General features: G+C 39.1%; 1 protein-coding gene and 1 pseudogene across 2 annotated transcripts; one reads left to right on the top strand and one right to left on the bottom strand.

The window, feature by feature from the left end:
• Nucleotides 1–698: 698 nt before the first annotated feature.
• LOC148362897 (nuclear receptor-interacting protein 3-like) lies at nucleotides 699–21,878 on the bottom strand. 2 transcript variants are annotated; one of them, XM_088340487.1, is made up of 8 exons: nucleotides 21,543–21,878; nucleotides 11,854–12,259; nucleotides 7,559–7,738; nucleotides 7,412–7,494; nucleotides 3,780–3,919; nucleotides 3,669–3,721; nucleotides 3,502–3,584; nucleotides 699–1,186 (listed from the first exon to the last, which is right to left on the bottom strand). In XM_088340487.1, exons 2-7 carry the CDS (start codon nucleotides 12,034–12,036, stop codon nucleotides 3,504–3,506), a joined length of 720 nt encoding a protein of 239 aa, XP_088196613.1. In that variant the 5' UTR covers nucleotides 12,037–12,259; nucleotides 21,543–21,878; the 3' UTR covers nucleotides 699–1,186; nucleotides 3,502–3,503. The 2 variants fall into 2 exon arrangements, with proteins under 2 accessions (XP_088196613.1, XP_088196611.1); XM_088340485.1 differs by having other exon boundaries at nucleotides 7,559–7,741; nucleotides 21,543–21,872.
• Nucleotides 19,908–20,027, top strand: LOC148362898 (U2 spliceosomal RNA; annotated as a pseudogene).
• Nucleotides 21,879–21,883: the final 5 nt, after the last annotated feature.

The raw sequence follows: 21,883 nt of genomic DNA, 5'->3' as shown, positions 1-21,883 counted from the left end.
CTGAAAGGGGGATGCCGCATGTGCGGTCCCTTTTCAAGGTTTCTTCATTTTCCTCACGTTGAGGTTTTTGAGTTTTTCCTTGCCCTCATGTTGGTTCCAGATCAGGGGATGGTGTAATAATAGTCTGAAAAAATAGTCTGTGTAATAACCTGTGAAGCCCTTTGAGACTTTTTGTGATTAAGGGCTATACAAATGAAAACGCTTAATGCTTAAGGAAAAAAAATGTTTTTTTTTGTTTTTTTTTTTTAATTATTTTATTTTATTATTATTATTTTTTAGACCTGCGAAGCTCGAAACCCGCGAACGTGGAACCGCAAAGTAGCGAGGTCCCACTGTAGTTTGTTTTGAACACGCTAAAATTGCCGACGTGAAAAGAGAAACAATGAACGTTGTTGAATGAATGCTGAATAAAGGACATTCCCTCTCCGTCATATTTCTGTCTGCGTATATTTTGGGGTGACGCCCAACGACGTCTTCTCAAAAAAAGCACCCTTTTCTTCTGTTTTTTTACCCAGCCTTTTTCAGAGAAAGACAAAAAGAAGGGAAAAATAAATATACAGTATTCCTAAAGGAATATTAAATAGGGAAGAACTAAGAAAAAAGGCAAAAAAGAAAATGTGAATAAAAGTAAAAATCTGGTAGAAGAAAGCAAAAAAAGTAAAATTGAAATAAGACAGAAAAAAATAAATAAAGGAATTAAAGAGAATAGGCACAAAAACGAAAAAAAAAATGCAATTTTCTCTTTAATTTTACTTAATTTTTTCCTGAGTTTTACTTTTTGTGTTTTCATTTTTCCTTTTTTTTGTCCTTTTTTTCTTTATTTTGTCTTCTTTCCTTTTATTTCTCTTGTCAAAAGTAATAAGGTGCCTTTTCGTCACGTAGAAGCTCCGTTTTTTTGTCTTCTTCCGTTGTGCTTTCGCACTCGTTTTCGGTGGCACGACAGAGTACAGCGACCTCTAGTGGGCAAATAATACACGCCATCCTTTCAAATTTCATATTACGGCGGGGGGTTAAACTATCATCCTGGGGTCCTCAAATTTGAGAACCCTGATCTAAACTCTTGATGCTCCTGGTCGAGAACATTGTTGTCTAGATGCTGCTACAAGGTTGCTTAGGATCCTCCAAAGCTACATGAAGACACAATTAGATTTCATTCCACCGCTGTGTTGATCTCATTTACATTTTTCTGTAAAGAGAGAACAATTTTTTATTAATTGACGAGTAGTAAACTTTGTTTTTTTTTCTCTTTTACCGTAGACATGAATAAATCATATAATGAAATAATTCCTGTTTGTCGACAACATATCACAGTTGCTATTAAAAGTGAGCTTACCATGCTGAAAATATATGTATATATTTTTTAATCGCGTACATTTTATAGATTGTTTTCTGGTTAGAATCTTGTTTGTTGTATGATTGTATCCGTTCTGTTTTGGAATTCTGTTTCACGAAGAGTGAGACGTCCCTGTTTTGTTAAGTTAGATAAGTTATGTGAAACCAGACTTCACATACTTATGTATATTGTCATGTGAAAATCGCTTATCTAGAAAACATCATATTTAGAAAAAATGAAAGCAACAATACATTTAATATTCACCGATATATAAAAACAAGTATTCATAAAATAACCCTCTAATATCCAACACCGGGACCATTTTTATAATGAACACATGGCACCGACGGTATAATATATTTAAATATATTAAATCCCATTCGTACTCTGCATAAGACAGAGCTATGCCCTTGCACAACAGTATTGCCCTTTACACATTGGTTAACTGCAGTTAAAAGTGTCGATAAAAATTGTTCAAACCACATTGTTAGAACATGATATAATGAAATTGTGAATGTATTTAATTGCTGTTAAAAGTGTTGATAAAAACTCATATTGTTGCAATATGATATAATGAAATTGTGTGTTTAATTGCTGTTAAAGATATCGGAAAAAATTGTTAAAACGTCATATTGTCAGATATAACGAAATTGTGAATGTGCTTAATTGCTGTTAAAATTGTCGAGAAAAAATGTTCAAACCTCACATTGTTTATTTGCTGTTAATAGTGTCAATAAAATTGTTCAAACCCCAAAATTTGATTTTTTTAGGGCCGGGGATAAAAAAAAAAAAAATTTAAACAAATTGAAATGTATTGATTTTTCTTTTTTTGTTTTGTATGATAAGTCCAAAAATAGTATTATCTTTAGATTAATGGTAGGAAAAGAGTATCTTACATATTTGCAAGTGTATAGTATGCATTTCTATGCATTTTTTAAATGATCAAATTAACTGACAAACACTTAGGATTAGGATTTATTTTATTGTTTTATATCATAGAATATTTTGTTTTGTGCATCGTCCATCTCTACAAAACTTCAATATTTGAATGAATAGGGGGGAAATTTGCAATACGATTCGTTGAAAAAAATAATTGACCAATCCATCGTTTAAAAAATTAATCTTTAGTTGCAGCCCTAATCTGTGGTCTGTGCAGCCCTTCCAGACTCCTTGTGATTAAGAGCTTAATATTATTAACAATTTGACTCTATTATTACATTCACCACAATTTTGAAATATGAATATGGATGCTCCCCTACTTACGACCATTCGACTTTTGTAAAACGGTAGATATGAACATATATTCGGGATGTCGAAAAATATCCGGACATTGCTGTAAGTCAGATCTTGTATTGGGTGCACCCTTTTCCGAGTACAGGACAGTACTGTAGTGCTTCTTTCTGGCACTACCGGCGTGTGGCGCTGTGAGAGGTCACCCAGTATCCACCATAAAGAAGAAATCCTCTTCCTAGTTCGTGTGTAAACATTCTATACTGTGGCTCCAGGTCACTAAGAACTTTGACATTTTTATTGTTTAATGTCTCGTGCATCCATTCCATATGGTTGGTGTTAAGTGTAAAGAGGAGGCAAGCCGTTTCTTTTGAAATGAAAGTGGAAAAAGAAAGCTTGATGCGGTTGAGAAAAATGTCGGATCGCTTTTTTTTGGCTACTTTTTATCAAGGAGGAGGACCTCTTGAAGCCCATCTTACAAAAGTGAGGTAAACTTAACTTTATTGATCTTTATAGAGCATATTATTTTATGAATTTTTTTTTAATTTGTATTTTTTGTATATGTGTATTTTTTAGTACAAAACAATACAGGTTACTTATACAAGCCTTAAAAATACTTACATAAACCATAAACATACAAAATATAGCACTGAAGCAACTTACGAACAAATTCAACTTACGAACGATTGTCCGAATGTATCTCATTCATAAGTAAGGAAGCGTCTGTATTGTACTTGTAACAAACAATATAAACTTAAGCATTATTTTAAAACTAATCAGTTTCATCATTTTGATTCATATTTTACTAAAAGTAAAAAAAAAAAAAAAAAAAAAAAATAAATATATATATATATATATATATATATATATATATAAATATGTAAAAAAAATACAATAAAAAAAGAAATGATTACCAAATACTGGAAATTTCCTTTTACCTTTATGTCATTTTCACAAACCGAACTTGCTCCTGTGTGGTCCTCCCGAACGTAAAAGTCTGGTTGTCCATATCGATCACGCACTGTGGCGAACAATCACACAAAAGTCTTCGAAATCAAAGTATACTTTAATCACGAAGTTGTGATGTATATCTTATTTCGTATACCTTGAACAATTTTAACGTTTTGCTCCCCAGAGACATAAGCGGCTTGTTACTATCTGCGAAAAAAGTTTGTTAGCGTTATAAGCCACAAGTCGGGAATCCCGGGTTACTCACCTACGACGAGAAAGGAGCACGCTTCTTTTACTTGTCCGATGACAAAGCTGAGCTCCTCGATCGTGGCGACGACGTGAAATTTGCGATGCAGCGGGAACACGTCTGTTTCTATTTTGTTGTTTTCCTTCACCCCTTTTAACCTGGAAAAACAGAACAAATTTGTCCTTCGAGTTTAATGGCGGTTGCCATCCAGCAATTTGGTGTATTACCGTCGACAAAAAACAATAATAGAAATGTCGCCAGACATGTTTTTCCATCTCTACAAGATGGAGGAGAAATGCCGCCAGCCGACTCCACTTAGAAGTAGTGACTGAACTCCACAAGGGATGGGTTGGCCTAGGGTCGACCTATCATGTTAAAGTCACAACCTCGCCTCCCACCACGCACACTACGACCTCACCCTCTTGCTCCCGACACGCGCCTTGCTCGACACCAGCTCTCCCGCCAAGGTCCCCCCTGACCAACTCTACTCCCCCTTGGGAGAACACGGGCTGACCTTTGTTTCTTCAGAAGGCCGAGACTCCTCGCGGCCCTGAAAGCAAAAGGTCTGTGTCTTCTGGTCCGCCATCCTTCTTAACAAGCTCTTCCAACAAGATACCTTTGGGTTCCAGTGAGGTAAACCAAGAAAAGATTTCACAACTGACTGTTTTCTTGCAGGGGCAACCAATATTTCATTTCTGACATGTATTAAAAATAACTCCATCAAATGAGCTCAAATGTCATTATTGCTACCGGATTTCTTTCCCCGTTCCCGCCTTCTAAGACTACGAAGGCTTGTGTCCACATTGTCCTTTTATTCTTTTGTGTGATTCAATTCTCCTTTTTCATGTAAATAAATGTAGATTGTTTGTATCAAACACGTGCATTATTTATTTGAGTGGAAATGTTTCAATCTAAGCTAAAAACACACTTCTACTCCATAGCATATGAATAACCTACCTGTATACTTTTTTGGACAATATCTGTGTATTATTTGTAATTGCAACATCCTTTGCTGTCTGGTAATCCTGAAAAGGGGATACCACATGTGCGGTCCCTTCCCAAGGTTTCTTCATTTTCCTCATGTTGAGGTTTTTGAGTTTTTCCTTGCCCTCTTGTAAGTTTTAGATCAGGGGATGGTGTAATAATAGTCTGAAAAAATTGTCTGTGCAGCCCTTTAAGACTCTTTGTGATTAAGGGCAAATGAATACAAATAAAAATGACTTGACTTGAGTATTCGTACTATTTTCCTTCTGGACTGATCAATCATCATCCATATCTATGAACTGAAAAATCGATAATTTAGGAGTAAGATTAAAATGTGAGTATTGCTTCTTACATAATAAATGCTCGAGACAATATGAGGCTATGTCAAATTAATTCAGGTGATAAACCGTGAGTACTACATGCTGGCCAAATCGGTAACCAGCAAATTAGATTCTGGATTAAATAAAGGTAATTTAAAGCAATTTACTCTACAATGAACATAGTCTGTTGCTGATAGTCGCTCAGGCGCAATGCCGTTTCGGTCTCGGGCAGCAACATACCGAAATAACGGCATCAACATCACGTATTCAAAACAAAACTTCAAAAGTTTGGACGTATTTTAGCCTGGATACGGCGAATGTATTGACTAGTCCAGAGGTCTCCAGCTCGGTAGCCTAGATGGTAGGGCGCCCGCTCCGAGACTGGGAGGTCGTTGGTTCAAGCCTCGGCTGAGTCATACCTAAGACTTACAACATTGGTACTCATTGCCTCCCTGCTTGGCGCTCGGCATTAAGGTTGGAATTGGGGGGTTTGGTCACCTAATGACTAAAATGGCTGCGCCCTGTTTAGCTCGCTACAGTTTAACTGTACGGGTCAGTTGTATCGACATTTCGTTCCGTATGCATGGTTACAAAGAATGACAATAAAAGTAAATTCTATTCTATTCTAGTGCCCGCGGGCACCAGGTTGCCCCCTGAGGCCCCCTGCGGCCCTGTTCTGAAAATCAGTGATGGGTCATTTTTGATTTTCTAGTAAAATGTTTTTCTTATTGGTTGACTGAGTCTATCATAGGAAAGGTCCCCGGAAACATATGTTGGCCAGGGATGGGCGCCACAGGCTGTACTTGCCTAAGACACACCACAAGAAATGGTGCCCCTACGACCCGAGTGGTTAAGGGATCCAACCAACCAACCATTCATCTTTTTATCTATTTCACAGGACCGAACAAATGTGCAGTTTTCTTTGGCTAGGTGTCTGTCTACCTTTATAGCTAATTGCAAGCTACCTACCTAGCTTTTTACATGCTATCTAGCTAACATTTTACAGTTTTGTTAGTTATCAAACTAAATTTTGGTTTTCTTTCTAGCTAGCTATCTACCCTTTTTTAACTTTCTGTTTGGTGATTCAGTTGGCTTTTTACTCTTTTAGATAGTTATCTAGCACCCTTTTGGGGCGGCAGTAGCTCAGGAGGTAGAGCGCTCGTTTTGGGATCAAGAGATTGCAGTTTGAATCCCGGCTCCTCCGTGTTACATGTCGAAGTGTCCTTGGGTAAGACACTGAACACCTAATACCCCCAATAAGCAGGTTAGCGTCTTACATGGCTGCAATACAAGGCCGCTATTGGGAAATGTGAAGCACACTGTAAAAAGCTTTGGGAAGTCTTGACTTGAAAAGCGCTATATAAATGCAGATCATTTCATTTTGGTTTTTTACCTGTTTACCTTTCTAGCTAACTACCAAGCTACTTTTTAGCTATTTAACAAGCCATCTAGCTAAGTTGCTATTTTAGGACTGTTAATTAAAGTGGGTGCCTTTTGTCCTAACTAATAACAAAAAGCAACTCTCAGCATCAAAAAGGATGTCGACCCCTGGACTAGTTGCAAAGTTTGTAAGGTAAGCAGTCTGTTGCGTATCATGGCAGTACCTCAGTGACGCACGCACATTTAAAGAACAGTTGGACGAAACAGAGTCTGACTCGCCTCTGGAAGATTCAAGTAACATCTAAGCCAATACGGTTTTGATGACATGCACTGTACATTTTCTATGCAGATATTTTGCTTTAGAAAAAGAGCTTGAGCGTTATTCCCGACTGTGCCTACGAAACTGGATTTAAAATAAAATAAATGCAGTCTGATGAACAAACGTCAGTTAAAACCATTTGATTTCAAAAGTACTTTTGTTACAGACTTTGCAGTCGACCACTGAATGTACTTCACAAAACGCACATATTTGTTTTATTTACTGTTCCGCTGCTGCTGATAATGAGCCTGTTCTCAATATACAGGGATGTATTTTTTTACTTGATTTGAATTTAACATTTATTTGCCTGTACCTAAAAATGAGCAGAAGTTTATTTATGGATTCATGTCTCATTTCATTTCATGTCTCTACTGACCTCATTGGTTTTAGAGAGGGCGTTTTTGTTTAATTTCTGTAAGAATCCAAAGTATGTTCTACAAAATAATTATTTTTCATTGTGTTTTTTTATAATTTACTGTATAATTACATCAACTTCATGATACATTGAAGCAATAACAAATCATTTGATTAGGCTACGGATCGTTAGCACAGTCCGTGACTAGTCGACTATTAAAATAGTCTTTAGTGGCCGCCCCAAATAGTTTTTTGACCTGTTTTCCATTCCAGTAAAATATCAAAATTCTCACCCTAATCTCTCCACAGTGGCTGAGGACATCAAGTTGTGTTTGCAGCCGCTGTCAATTAACACGTTGAGGTCCTGCCCCAAACACTACAAAAGTGGAAAAAATCGTCAGGCCTTGGTGGAGGTCTTTGCCAGCTGCAACGGGGCTCACCTCACAAGAAACATATATCAAGTCATCTTCATCGCTGTTGTTCCTTTCCTGAGAGTTTGGAGGATTGTGTTTCAGGAGGACGCTCTTGGTGCTGTTGCATGGCAACGTCATGTTGATTCCGTTGATCCATCCCCGGGTTAATTTGGCCTCCAGCAGGCGTTTCTGAAGGATGTGACGCGGCTGCTAACAGATAGACAAGAAGAAATGAGCTTGGAAAATACTGTGGTGCCTTTACTGATTAATATAACTGGTTTAGCAGTGACATGTCATGAAATTGTTGTAAATTGAAACACGTTTTCCCATTGAAATGAAGTGAAACAGGATTCATCTGTTCCGAGGTCATCAAATCCAACCAAACCCCCATTAAATCAACTACACTTGTTCTGTCAATGTTCATAAATATACCACATACTATAAATAAAACAAATAAGGCTAAGGTGTCATGATTATTGATGTGACTCACCTGGCCCTGCTCATTTGGCGCCAACCGCCGCAGGTTCTGATTGGCTCCCTGTCACTATTTGAACCCTGGCAAGCATTTTCTGACCCTGACTCCCACCAGTCCCGTTTTTGCTCCCGTCCGTCTCCGACCTGTTTTGATCCTGACCACGTCCACTCTCCTGTCCCGGCTTACGACCTCTTTTTGTCCCCGACTACGTCTACTCCCTCGTTCTGGCTTACGACTGGTTTCCGACCAGACCTTCCTCTCCCAGTCCCGGCTACCAGCCAGTTTTTCCGTCCCTGGCATACATCGCTAACTACGGAAGATCCGCTTCCGCGGTCAGAGCATCCGAGTACGAGAGCGACTTTCTTCTCGCGCCCAGCAAACACTGGATCGTGGGCGCAGCCCTTCCTCTTTCCTTCAATAAAACTTGTGGTAAACGATACGCAATTGGGTCCTCTTTTCGTTCTGGTCTTGACATAAGGAAGTTTAAAAGATACATTTACTGTACAGTACCAAACTTTATTAGCAAAGAACGGTCAAAAAAAAAAGTAAAAATGTAAAAAGTCAGTTAAATGTATTTGCAAGGTTTTCCACCCTCTGTGCCGGTTCGTTTCCTGGAGACATAAAATAGCGATCCAGCGATTGTAGTTTCTGTTTGAGTCTCAGAATGTATTTCAAATGTTTCAGTTTTCATCGAGCATCTCCCTTAACCGTCCAATTGTGTCTTTTTGTGATAAAAGTCTGCAGTTTTTCCCTAAGCGCTACCTTAATTTCTGACGACCTCAAAGCAACCCAGTTAAGGTCAGTGTTCATGACTCCATTATAAAAATGAAACTGGCCAAAAATGGCATCCATCGGAGAGTTCCCAGGCGAAAACCACTACAGTCACATTAGAAGACAAAGAGTCATCTCATATTTGCCTAAAGGCATCTTGATTACCTTCAAAATGTTAGGAGAAACATTTTGCGGACTGATGAGTCAAAAACTGAACTTTTTGGAAGGTGTGCAGCCCGTTAAATCTCGTAAAAATGGCGCAGCATTTGACAAAAAGAACATGATGCAAAAAAAAAATGTAAAAAATGGTGGTGGTAGTGTGATGGTCTGGGGCTGCTTTGCTACATCAGGACTAGGACAACTAGCTGTGGTTTACAGAATAATGAAGATATAACAGAATAATAATGAAGTTTATCAGAAGATCCCGAAAGAGAACATCTAAACGTCAGTTTGTGCCCTCAAACTCAAGCGCTCAAAATAACAAATTGAAGGTTCTGGAGTGGCCATGTTAAAGTCAGGATTTGAATCCATTTAAAAAGCTGCGGTGTGACTTGAAACGGGTAGTTCATGCTAGAAAACCCCCCAATATGGCAGATTTGAAACAATTTTGCAAAGAAGAGTGTGCTGAAATTCCCCCACAGCATTTCTACTTCCTTCGGTTTCCTCTTAAAGGTACATTGTGTAATCTTTGACCACTAGATGGCTCTCTATTGTCTGATGCCAACAAAAAAACAGTGCAAAATGAGCACTGTCAAGCAGCAAGATGCAAGACAAACATGGCGATGACTCTGAGGTGTGGATTTTGCTATGTAAAAGAAATACAAATTTCTCGACCTATGAATATTTATAAAAATGAACATTGGTATAATAGTTCATGTATACATGCCTAGTATTCAAATCACTGTTTTTACTTTTTTTGTGCCACTAGGACGCATTAAATAATACACACTGTCCTTTTAAACAGTGTGTCAGGTACTTTTTCTTAAGTAACTTCAAGGTGGGTTACCTCAATGTTCTCTGGTTGATAAATAGTAGCCATCACAGCTAAATTGGGTGCTTTTCCAGTGGCCCCTGGCTTGAGTGACACCCAGGTACACATTTAAAACTTCAAAATATTCTGCTTTCTGACACCATCTTCTGGCTGAAACTATAATTGCACTCTTCGTCATGACCTTTTGTTGTGCGCTCAATTATGTTCACTCTTATTCCATCCTTTTGGGGGCTGCAGTTGGCTTTTGGACTCACTGAATTTGAAACAGTCCTTTTGTTACTTTCACCATTTTCATCCTAGAATCTAAGAAAACCGTGAGTACGCGCTTAAAATAACTCTGCTTCCTTCACCCCCTCGCCTATTTCCCCCTAAAGTAATGCGCTCTGAGGCCTGAACACAGATGATAAAAATAAGATAAAGCTGTCACTGTTTGACACGATCCAGCTACTTTATCTCTTTTGCTTCTCGACATTGATATGGTGGACCACGTTTGGCCTGCGGGCTACAGTGCATATTATTCGAAAACTACCGTAAATTCCGGACTATAGAGCGCACCTGATTATAAGCTGCACCCACCACATTTTAAGAGGAAAACCGATTATGTACATACACAAGCCGCACCTGAATTAACCCAAACCCGACTTCAAGTCCCGCGATTGAAACTATTTTTTTTGTTTTAACAATTTTATTGACACTATTAACAGCAAATAAACAATGTGAGGTTTGAACAATTTTTCTCGACCATCTTAACAGCAATTAAGCATATTCACAATTTTGTTATATCTGACAATATGACGTTTTAACAATTTTTTCGACATTTTTAACAGCAATTAAACACACAATTTCATTATATCATATCCCAACAATAATGTTTTTTTTTTTAAGGGTTATTGTTCTATCTTCGTTATTCATTATCCATTATCCGTTATCGGTCAGTTCATAATACACTACAAAGCCTAGTTCTTCATTAAAGTCCACAGTCCAAAAATCACAGCCGGCAAAATGAACGGGAAATGATACCGGTACTCAAGGTTTGATGCAGACCTGCAGAGTCCAGGTCCCGTTGGAAGTAATCCAAGGAAAAAAATGTTTATTTCCAAAGGTAAGGGTGGGAAAAATATATCAGATGAACACATTTACTCACGCAACTCCTTTTTCTTTAACCAACTTTTTACCCCCTCTTCTTTCCTTGTCTGTCCCTCACCTTTAGCGGTCCCCACTTAAACTCGGCACCCCCCGTTTGTTCTGCCCCTCATTTTTCGTTCACCCGTGCAAAACATATCAGAATAAGTGTCTAAAATAAATACAAATAAATACATTACAAAAATATGCAGTTGCAAATACATATTATACATGGGTTACACATATTTACAAAGAAAGACGGTACACCGAGAGAGTTTTCAAAGCTTTAATAATAATAATATAGCTTTGACAGGGCAGTTAATGGTAGCAACACTCGAAAAATTACATAAATTGGCCGCATCACTGAATAAGCCGCAGGGTTGAAAGTTAGGGAAAAAAGTAGCGGCTTATAGTCCGGAATTTACGGAACATGCCATCGTGTCATGCAGCCGAAAACGAATGCTAGAAATCACAAGATAATACAAACTACGGAGACTCAAAGTGACCAAACTCCACTGTTATTCATCGGAAAATATTTGTGCAAGGTTTTTGTTTTTGGGGACACCCGAAGCAGCAAGTTGGTGGAAAATCATCCCACACTCTAAGTGAGGCTTGCATTATGTAAAATACATGCGAATTTTACGACCTATGAGTACTTAAAATGCACTTTCATTTGAAACCTTGTGTATTTTTGCTTATTTAAATCAATGTTTCTTCCTGTTTCCGCGTGCGCTTCCGGTTGCATTAAAGCGCGCTTGACTTTTAAACGGACCCGAAGTCTCGCTGACTTGTCAGGAAAAACAAAAAGGGGACTCAAAACGTGGGCAATAGAAATACTTCTCTTAGAATTATAAACCGTACGTTGTGCCTGTAATTTGACATGTATCGAAAAATGGATGTCCGGCCATGTCATTAAAAGCATACATTCGGGGGAAAGCACACGTAGTTAGCAGGCAAACTTACTCCTTGTTTGGACGTTCCAAGTTTTTTAAGTCCATCCAAAGGTAGAAGGTCTGCAGAATCCTTGTGCAAAAACTGGATGGCCTGTTTCAGTCTCCTCTGTTGCCTCAGCGTCGCAGCATCCACGGCGGCCGATTTTGGCTCGCGAGGCTCGGTGCAGTTCTCTCTCATCATCAGGGTTAACATTTTTAAAATGAATTTTAAAGTCGTGACCGCCTTCGATCGTGGAGGAATCCCTGGCCGAGTGACGTCAATATCACCTAGGACGAGGACGTTCCCCTTTCCCTCCAATTGGCGTTGATGACGGCGAGTTGCCGGAAGTGGTTTTCAAAATAAATTCAAGGATAACAAGTCAAATGAAAATGGAGTAGGATATCACTTTTCAGACACCGAAATGCAATTCGATGTGCTGTAGGAAAGAAAATCAACGTACGATAAGAAAATCTCCACCCAACATAAGGGAACGTCAAATGCACAGTCGTATTTCATCGTACTATATATGCTTTAATCGCAAAAGTCACCATTTTTAAAAAGGGGTGCATACTTTGGGTGTCTTTAAAATGTTTAAAATTCAATATTTTCACTCTTAGGTATGCCTTAATAATGCCTGACTCAGTTCAAGGAGCCTTTACAGAATATATTTTTTACATCGAGCCTCTCTGCTGTATCAGGAGTCGGGAACCTATGGCTCGCGAGCCATCTATAGCTCTTTACATGAGTACATTAGGCTCGGAGATAAAATAGATCTTGTGCAAGTATTTACGGTATTGTGACACACGGAGATGATTGTACCACGTGCGAAGCCAAGACAACCGTGAGGTTGTTAGGGTTCGATTTTACGCGTGTCTTGGCGCTTTTATTTTAATTATGCGATGAAAATTGTGAACGTAAGAAAACGACTGTTTCAAACACAGTCTAAATGCCGACCCAAACCCCAAAGAGAGGAGAAAGGACGAGTGTATTTGAGCGTGTCTAAGAATTGAGCATATTTGCACACGCAACAAAATGAGCTGTGATGAGGATTTCAGCCAGAAAATACGGAAGTTACGGGCACCCCCTCTCAGGCGTAAATTTGGATGCAAAAATTAAGGATGTACACGGGTAAACCAAACGTTTCTCAAACAAAGAGCAGTTAATAGAGGCAACGTCACGCATATGTATGCAAATGAATTATAAAGGTAAACGAAACACTGCAAACAAAGAGAACAGTAAGTAAAAGGAACATCACGCATTCGGTTAAAAAATAATTATACCATTAAACAAAATGTTAAACAAACAAAGCAGTATTATCATGCATTTGGATACAAATAGATCATAAAGGTAAACAATAAAAACATAAACGGTAAATGTTCTGCATTTATATAGCGCTTTTCAAGTCAATGAAGACCTCCCAAAGCGCTTTACAATGTGCTTCACACTTACCAATTAACACACACATACTCTCACACCAATAGGGAGTCAGCCATGCAAGGCGCCTACCTGCTCATTAGGGGCATCAGGGATTCAGTGTCTTGCCCAAGGACACGTCGACATATAACACGGAGGAGCCGGGAATCGAACCTGCGACCTCTTGATCTCAAGACGAGCGCTCTACCTCCTGAGATAATGCCATAAGCTAGATAGCGAGCTACAAATTCGACCAAAATTTAGCCTTATAACTAGCAAAAAAGATAAAATATTAGCTAGATAGCATGATAAATAGCTAAAAAAAAGTAGCTTGTCGGGTAGCTAAAAAGGGGGCTAGATATTTAGCTAAATTAATAAAAGGCCAACTAAATAGCCAAACAATGAGCTAGAGCAAAAAAGCTAGATAGCAAGCTAGAAATTAGACCAAAATTCAACTTTATGACTCGCAAAAAAGATAAAGTATTAGATAGATAGCATGAAAAAAAATGTAAAAAGCTAGCTAGATAGCTTGCTAAATAGCTAAAAAGGTAGGAAGCTAGCTAGCTAGCTACATAACCACATAGCTAGTCAAAAAAACTTCACATTTTTTGCTTATTCACTTTATAGAAATCCATACATTATGAATTTAATTTGTTGCATTTCCTGTATACAGGCGCCGGACTAGGAGAACAGTAATTAAAGCAACATCGCGCATCCATATGCAAACAAATAACAACAGTAAACAAGATGTTAATAAAAGCAAAGTCCCACTTTGAATACAAATAATGCCGGTAAACAAAAAATATTGCAAACTGTAAAAATAACAATAAATAAAAGCAACCTCTTTCACTTGGATGCAAAAAAAATCACAATGAACAAAAAATATTGCAAAAAAGATTAAAAACTGTGTTAAACATTTGGATGCGAATCCATTACACAGGGAAAGACAATGCAATACGAAAATAACAGTACATGAAAGCCATCTGTGACTTAACCAATTTTATTTTGAAAAGCAACTTCCTGTTTTCTCATGTGAGTATCCAACTAAATGACATTTGTGCTTAACAACTGGTCAAAAAGTCTGAAAGCCGATATACTGGACTGTCTCAGAAAATTAGAATATTGTGATAAAGTTCTTTATTTTCTGTAATGCAATTAAAAAAACAAAAATGTCATACATTCTGGATTCATTACACATCAACTGAATTCTTTCAAGCCTTTTATTATTTGAATATTGCTGAATTTGGCTTACAGCTTAAGAAAACTCAAAAATCCTATCTCAAAATATTAGAATATCATGAAAAAGTATACAAGTAGGCTATTCAACTAATCACCTGAATCATTTAATTAACACGAAACACCTTGCGAGGGTTTCCTGAGCCTTAAAAACACTCAGCTTGGTTCAGTAAACTAAATCACAAGTATGGGGAAGACTGCTGATCTGTCTGCTGTCCAGAGGACCATCATTGATACCCTCCATCAGGAGGGTAAGACACAAAAAGAAATTTCTCAAAGAGCAGGCTGTTCACAGAGTGCAGTTTCAAAGCATATCAACAAAAAGTCTGTTGGAAGGGAAAAATGTGGCCGGAAACGCTGCACAACCAAGAGAGATGACCGCAGCCTTAACAAAATTGTGAAGAAGAGACGCTTCCAGAATTTGGGGGAGCTTCAAAGACAGTGGGCTGAAGCTGGAGTCCAGGTATCAAAAGCCACAGTTCACAGACGTGTCCAGGAAATGGGCTACAATAGCCGTATTCCCATGGTCAAGCCACTTCTGAACTCAAGACAACGGAAGAAGCGTCTGACTTGGGCTATGGAGAAGAAGCACTGGACAGTTGCAGAGTGGTCCAAAGTCCTCTTTTCAGACTAAAGCAAGTTTTGAATTTCATTTGGGAGTCAAGGCGCCAGAGTCTGGAGAAAGGCTGGAGAGGAGCAAAATCCAAGTGCTTGAAATCCAGTGTGAAGTTCCCACAGTCAGCAATGGTTTGGGGAGCCATGTCAGCTGCTGGTGTTGGTCCACTGTGTTTCATCAAGTCCAGAGTAAATGCAACTGTGTACCAAGAGATTTTAGAGCACTACATGCTTCCATCTGCTGAAAAGCTCTATGGAGATGAGGATTTCATTTTCCAGCATGACCTGGCACCTGCCCACAGTGCCAAAACCACCAGTAACTGGTGCACTGACCATGGCATCACTGTCCTTGATTGGCCTGCTAATTCCCCTGACCTGAACCCCATCGAGAATTTGTGGGGTATAGTTAAGAAGAAGATGAAAGACACCAGACCTACAAATGCAAATGAGCTGAAGGCCGCTATCGAAGCATCCTGGGCATCAATAACACCTCAGCAATGCCACAGGCTGATTGCCTCCATGCCACGCCGGATTGATGCAGTAATCCGTGCAAAAGGATTCCCAACCAAGTACTGAGTGCATCAATGGACATTTTCAAATGTTTGATTTAGTTTTGCTGTTATAAAATTCAAATAATAAAAGGCTTGAAATAGTTCAGTTGATGTGTAATGAATCCAGAATGTATGACATTTTTGTTTTTTTAATTGCATTACAGAAAATAAAGAACTTTATCACAATATTCTAATTTTCTGAGACAGTCCAGTATATTCACTTACATGCCATGTTTTTTGTATAGCCCTTAATCACAAGAAGTCTCAAAGACCTGCACATACTCCAGACTATTATTACACCAACACAATTCAGATGAATGACAAAAGAGTTCAGAAAATAAGCAGAAAAAAAACTGAACTTAGACGTTCTCTAATTTAGGGTATCCCAAATCCATGTGTATGTTCTTAAAGTACTCTGATTCTCAAAGTTTAGTCCTCCACAGTCAAGACCAAAGGAATAATCCAATTTCTTCCGCAACTTTGATATGGAGCTCTATGAAGAATCAGATCCTTGTTAGATTCTTGGTCTGGGTATTTGTTTCATGTTCTGATGCTCTTTTATGATGTACTAAAAACATATAATACTATACAAACAAGCTTGGAACGGATTGGCACATTTATATTCAAAATGCGTCTCTACTTACAAAGATTTCAGGTCACGAAGCTACTCCCAGAACATATTGAATTCGTAAGTAGAGGAAGGAAATTGAATATTTTCGTGAGAAACAAACATACATTTTTCAACTAAATAGCTGATTAAATATCATATTTTTCAATTTTCTGAACCACTTATCGTGCTGTACAGAATTGAAAACTTTCCTGGCTTAAAGTCATGATCACAGCCTCAGTACGCCCATTCATCAAGTACGTGCATATCTTACATCGTAATTACAGGTTGTCTTAGAAATTTAAATTATATAGATGCATCAATTCACGGCATTCTGTCATTTTTATACATTATAGTGATACTTTTTAAATAGACCTCATTTCCACTAAAAAGGAGTTCCACAGTGTATGGCTATAAATAACACGAAAAATATATATATGTCCTTTCTCGTCGTGACACATTTGTCTTTTTGTGTGTTATTTTTAGCAAAATGTCCTACTTTTATTTGGGTCGCTAGAAAGAAGAGCAGCAGTTTGCGTACCATTCGTAATGAATATAATTCCCCAAGTGTTTTGTGTGGCCAATTTATAAAAGTTGAAATGTTTTATTTTATTATTTGCTTCTACTCCTTCGTTTACCATCCAGATTAAAAAAAAATATATATCATAGGATATTTTTAAAACATTTGTCATCTGTTCCATTGCATTAAAGCTATTATGTGTAATAATTCACCATTAGAGGTCGTTGTAACTTAGAATGGAACTAGAAAACACTGAAGGGTACCATTCCAATAGCAGTGAGCCATAGCTTTCTGCCAAGTGGCTCACAGGAGAGGCTAGAGAAGGAAACAGTGGGGGGAAAAGTCCAAGATACAAGCATTATGGGCTCAGCTGTGGGGGTGACATTTCAGTGTTAAAAACCATTCAAGGCTTAAAACACACTTCTTTTCTATAGCTTATGAATGACCTATATTTCATGATGACAATATCTGAGTATATCCATGGCAGCCTGGTCATCCTGGAAGGGGGATTACCTCATGTGCAGTCCCTTCTCAGGGTTTCTTCATTTGCCTCATGTTGTCGTTTTTGAGTTTTCTTTGCCCTCATGTAGGTTTTAGATCAGGGGATGGTGTAATAATAGTCTGTGGTTTGCAATAATTTGTAATCTATGCAGCCTTTTAAGACTCATTGGGATAAAGGGCGTCACAAATAAACATGACTTGACTACTAGGACTGCAAAATTGTTATTCAGGCTTCAGTAGTTGTAAGATGGCAGCTAAACATGTAATCTTCTCCAAACGGCGTCTCGGGTTGTGTAATATAATGACAAATTTTCAAACAGACAAACCGTTAAAGAATTAATGTTTATGAGAGTACTGTACGTGTGTTTTTGCCTATTTTTTGAATGAATAGTGTTTAATTTAAAGGAATGAGACAACTAGGGGTCGCTATATAAGACAGATAAGTTTAAAGTTTAGTAGACATTCAGCAGCACTAAACTTTGGAAGTGGCTGTTTATTACTAAAAGCACCACTAGAACAAGCAAATCTCGCAAAATGGTCATTCGGGCTCCCGTAGAGGTAAGATGGCAGCAAAAATATCAGCTTCTTCCAATGGTATCTTAAGTTGTATTTTTTGGTTTGAACAAATTTATTGACACTAAAAACAGAAAACAATCATGACAATCTCAACAGCAATTAAGCACATTCACAACATTATATTCCAATATTACGTTTTTAACAGCAAACACAAAGTGAGGTTTGAACAAACCTTCTCGAAAATCAAACATATTCACAATTTCATTATATAACATCTTTGTTAGTGTCAATAGATCCGTCCAGGCCAAAGTCGATTGTCCTCGGTCTGAACAAATCCACCGACACCAAAAGCAGCAAAACACAGCCATCAAGCATATTCACAATTTTTTTATATTTGACAATATGACGTGACGATATGACGTTTTAACATTTTTTCCTGACATTTTCAACATCAATTAAACAATGTCAGAGTTATTTTCTTTTAACAGTAGTTAACCAGCGTGTAAAAGGCAATACTATTGTGCAAGGGCATAGCTCTGCCATCCCACCCTCCCAAGCAGCATTCTTCCAGTCCTCTGTGTGGGTCCTTTCCCTTCTGCGTGGGTCCTCTCCCTTCTGGGTTCCACAACCCAGGCCGTTGCTGCCGGGACTCCCACAGTGTAGCTCCGGCTCCCCCCTCCGGGTGGGTGCAGACGAGTCTTCTTTATGGCTGCGTCCTAGGCCCGCCGCTCGCAGATTGTATGGTATCTGCAGCCATTTGGAGCACAGCCACGGGGGGGATCTGCCTGCACCTCCATACCAGCAGGTTTCTGGAGGTCCAGATGGCGTCCTTGATGGCGGCGAGAGTGAGCCAGTCCCTGGCAAAGTCGTTCCGAGGCCTCCTCGACCGACTCACCCCGTAAAGCACGTACTGTGCATCAGGGACCTCTCCTGCTGGCAAGTCCGGGAACTTTCCTAGTTGTTCGGCCATTGTCCACAAGACCTGGGCAGCGCTGCACTCACAAAAAAGGTGCCTCACCGACTCCTGGGCGCCACAGCCAGGTCGAGGGCACGTCGAAGTCGCTGACATTCCTCGGTGGTGCATTACAGCTCTGACTGGGAGAACTTCATGAGCCACCATCCATGACAAGTCTCGTAGTCTGTTTGGGAGGGCAGGATGATTGACGTTGCTCCAAACCGTTGTGGATTCGCCAAACGCAAGCCCCCGCACAGGGCTTACTGTAGCTCGCTCTTGCACAATAGCAATAAGGGCCCTGTGGTTTTGTAAAGTGTGACATTCTTGTGTTTCCAAATCAAACTTCTTCAAAAAATCCCGAATAAAGAGATGTGTTGGTGGCAAATTAAACGAAACTGGAATCAAACGATTGTATGGTACAAGCTTTAGCTTCCGCAAATATGAGCCCATCCAAAAACGGGTCATTGCTTGACTTTTCGGGTTGTTGGGTGGGCCCACAGCGTTTTGGAAGTTGTATTATGAAAATACAAATTAAAAAAAAGTATGTGTGTTTTTGCTTGTTTGAATTAATGATGTTTTATTTGTATGAATTCAGTATTTTACAAACTGATGTTTTTATTGTGAAGTTTCCTTTTATCATTACGGTAACATTTAATATCCGTCTATACAGTATATTAAAAGGTGGTGTACCGTAACGTCACAATATTCTACTTACTGACGTCATCTTCTGGCTAAAACTATCATTGCAGCCTATGTCATGACCTTTTGCTGCACGCGCAAGTATGTTGGCTTTCTTAGACGCGCTCTTTTTCCACCTTTTTTGGGGTTGCAGTTTGTTTTTTGGACTAACCAAATTTAAAACAGTACTTTTCTTACTTTCACCATTTTCATCCTAGAATCGAAGAAAACCACGAGCACGCGCGTGAAATAACTCCTCCTGCCAATCAGCTCGCCTCCTTTCATCCAACGTAATGATCTACGAGGCCGGAACACGATGATAAGAGTAAAACAAAAGCAGATGCGGTGGGAAAAAGAGGCTATTTGAACTCAGTTAGGCACTAACACATACCTAATAGAGGGGTAAAATCTACTTTTAACCTTTTACGGACACATCATACGACGCACCTCGCTTTTAACAGAATTAGAGTCACCCTGTGGTTAGGACTCAACATAGCTTGGCCTTTGCCATGATCTTTGATTTTTGCAATCCGGAGATGGAATAAGAGCTTGCTCTGTCCACTCCACGCATCGGCCCGGTATTGCAGTACCTCCGGGAACGGTGCATTCGCAATGATCGCAGCAATGCTTTAGGGCTAGGACCTTAGCTTGGCCTTTTGGCTGAGAGTAAGTGTCCCGGCTCCTAGGCTTTGTAGCGTATTATGAACTGACCGATAACGGATAATGGATAATGAATAACGAAGATAGAACAATAACCCTTAAAAACCCCAAACAGGAAACACACAGCATATTCGGTTAATTTTACATCTCATCATTTTTCACAATCAATTTTCATCATTCGTTTAAAGGTTGTAGCGTCCGTTAAACTTCAACCCCCACACTGCCCTTGTGTTTTCCCATACGGCCTTGTTTTCAACATGCACGTTCCACTCGCCCCGTGTTCGCGGTCGAGATGACTATTATTGACGGGGGCATGCCACGTTCGTCGTGGGGTGAAACTTTTTACGCTTTTTGTAACAGCGACACGTTTTAATGGCACGATTTGGCGTCCAAATGCGTTAAACAATCGAAAATCGACGCGGAATGGCGCCTGTCAGAGGCCCGGGAACATGTATAGGACTATTATTTCCGCTCATTGTAACATGACGCTTGTGTGTCTGAGAGGGACGTGAATATCGCCGCCATGTTGGATGGGGAAGCATGATTTATGTAACTTCCGAATCAGATGTCATCTTAACGACTCGATTGCCACAAAGTTCATGTATTTACTTTTCAACTGCTAAAACTAAGTCATTAAGCACAATGTTAAATTGTGTTTATTTATCTTAACAGTCATCTATTTTTTCTCTTTCAAGTCTTTAATACAGGTTTACCTTGGAGTGCCATGTCTAATCTCCTTCCATGCACTGTCTACCTACCTACCTACCTACCTACCTTTCGTGCATGTTACATAATACTCAATAATATATGGATGAAAGCAACAAAATAATTTAAAGAGCCGTATACCTTTATTATCATTTTACGAAATGGGTTGAACATATTGTGACAACGAAATTGGACTTGGCACTCCAGTTACACATTTAAGTGTAAAGATAAAAGATTAAAAAGAATTTGGATGTTTATGAACACAAAATATTTTCACAAAGTGTGGACATGTAAAAGTAGAAGATATTTACATTGGGTGTTCACTTATAGGGGATTTGTTCAGTGGGCTGGAATAAAAAAGCCTGACAGACCATACTTTGCCCACCCCTACCTTGAGCTATTTTCCCCGCAAGGATCCATTCAACCTGCTGCTGTCAGGGAAAAGGCCGCGGAGTTTTCACACCAGAACCAGCAGGCTAAAGGACATCTTCTTCCATCAGGCAGTCAGGGTTCTTAACTCTCTTCCTGCCCCACCTTCTTACACCCCTCTGCACAACTGCTCTTTTGAGATTCCGGTTTATACTTTGCACATTATATGTATTCTCAAATTTTTATATTTTCATATGAATACTATTTTCTAACCTAATTGTTGTTTCAGTTTGTGTCTTATTTATTGTGTTGTTGCATGCAGGAAAGAGGAAGTCATTTCATTCGTATTGTGCAAATAGTATATTTGACAATAAAGTTGACAATGAAACATACCTGTCAACCTCCACGGCTCCATTCCCGTACAAACTCGTATTTTCCCGTACAAAATAATCGTACACCATATTTTTTTTCCTGGAATGATGCATGATGGGAAATCCCCTCGCGGCACGAGAAAGCGGCCGTGTCACTCGGGTCAGGGTGACACAACACACTCTTCTGTTCCGTACAAATTTCCTTGTACGTCGTACTCGTCTTAAAATGCATTAAAAACGTTCTTTGTACGGCAAAATCGTACAGGGTGACAGGTATGATGAAATAACATACAATTACGCCCCTTCCAACATGGCTGATTTATCACAGCTCGGCGCCAACCCCATAAACTAGGTAAAATCACG

The sequence above is a fragment of the Urocampus carinirostris genome, chromosome 7 (assembly GCF_059441175.1).
Source record: "Urocampus carinirostris isolate Australia breed hairy pipefish chromosome 7, RoL_Ucar_1.0, whole genome shotgun sequence".
NCBI classification, from domain to species: Eukaryota; Metazoa; Chordata; class Actinopteri; order Syngnathiformes; family Syngnathidae; genus Urocampus; species Urocampus carinirostris.
This window is presented reverse-complemented; position numbering and strand designations above follow the sequence as displayed.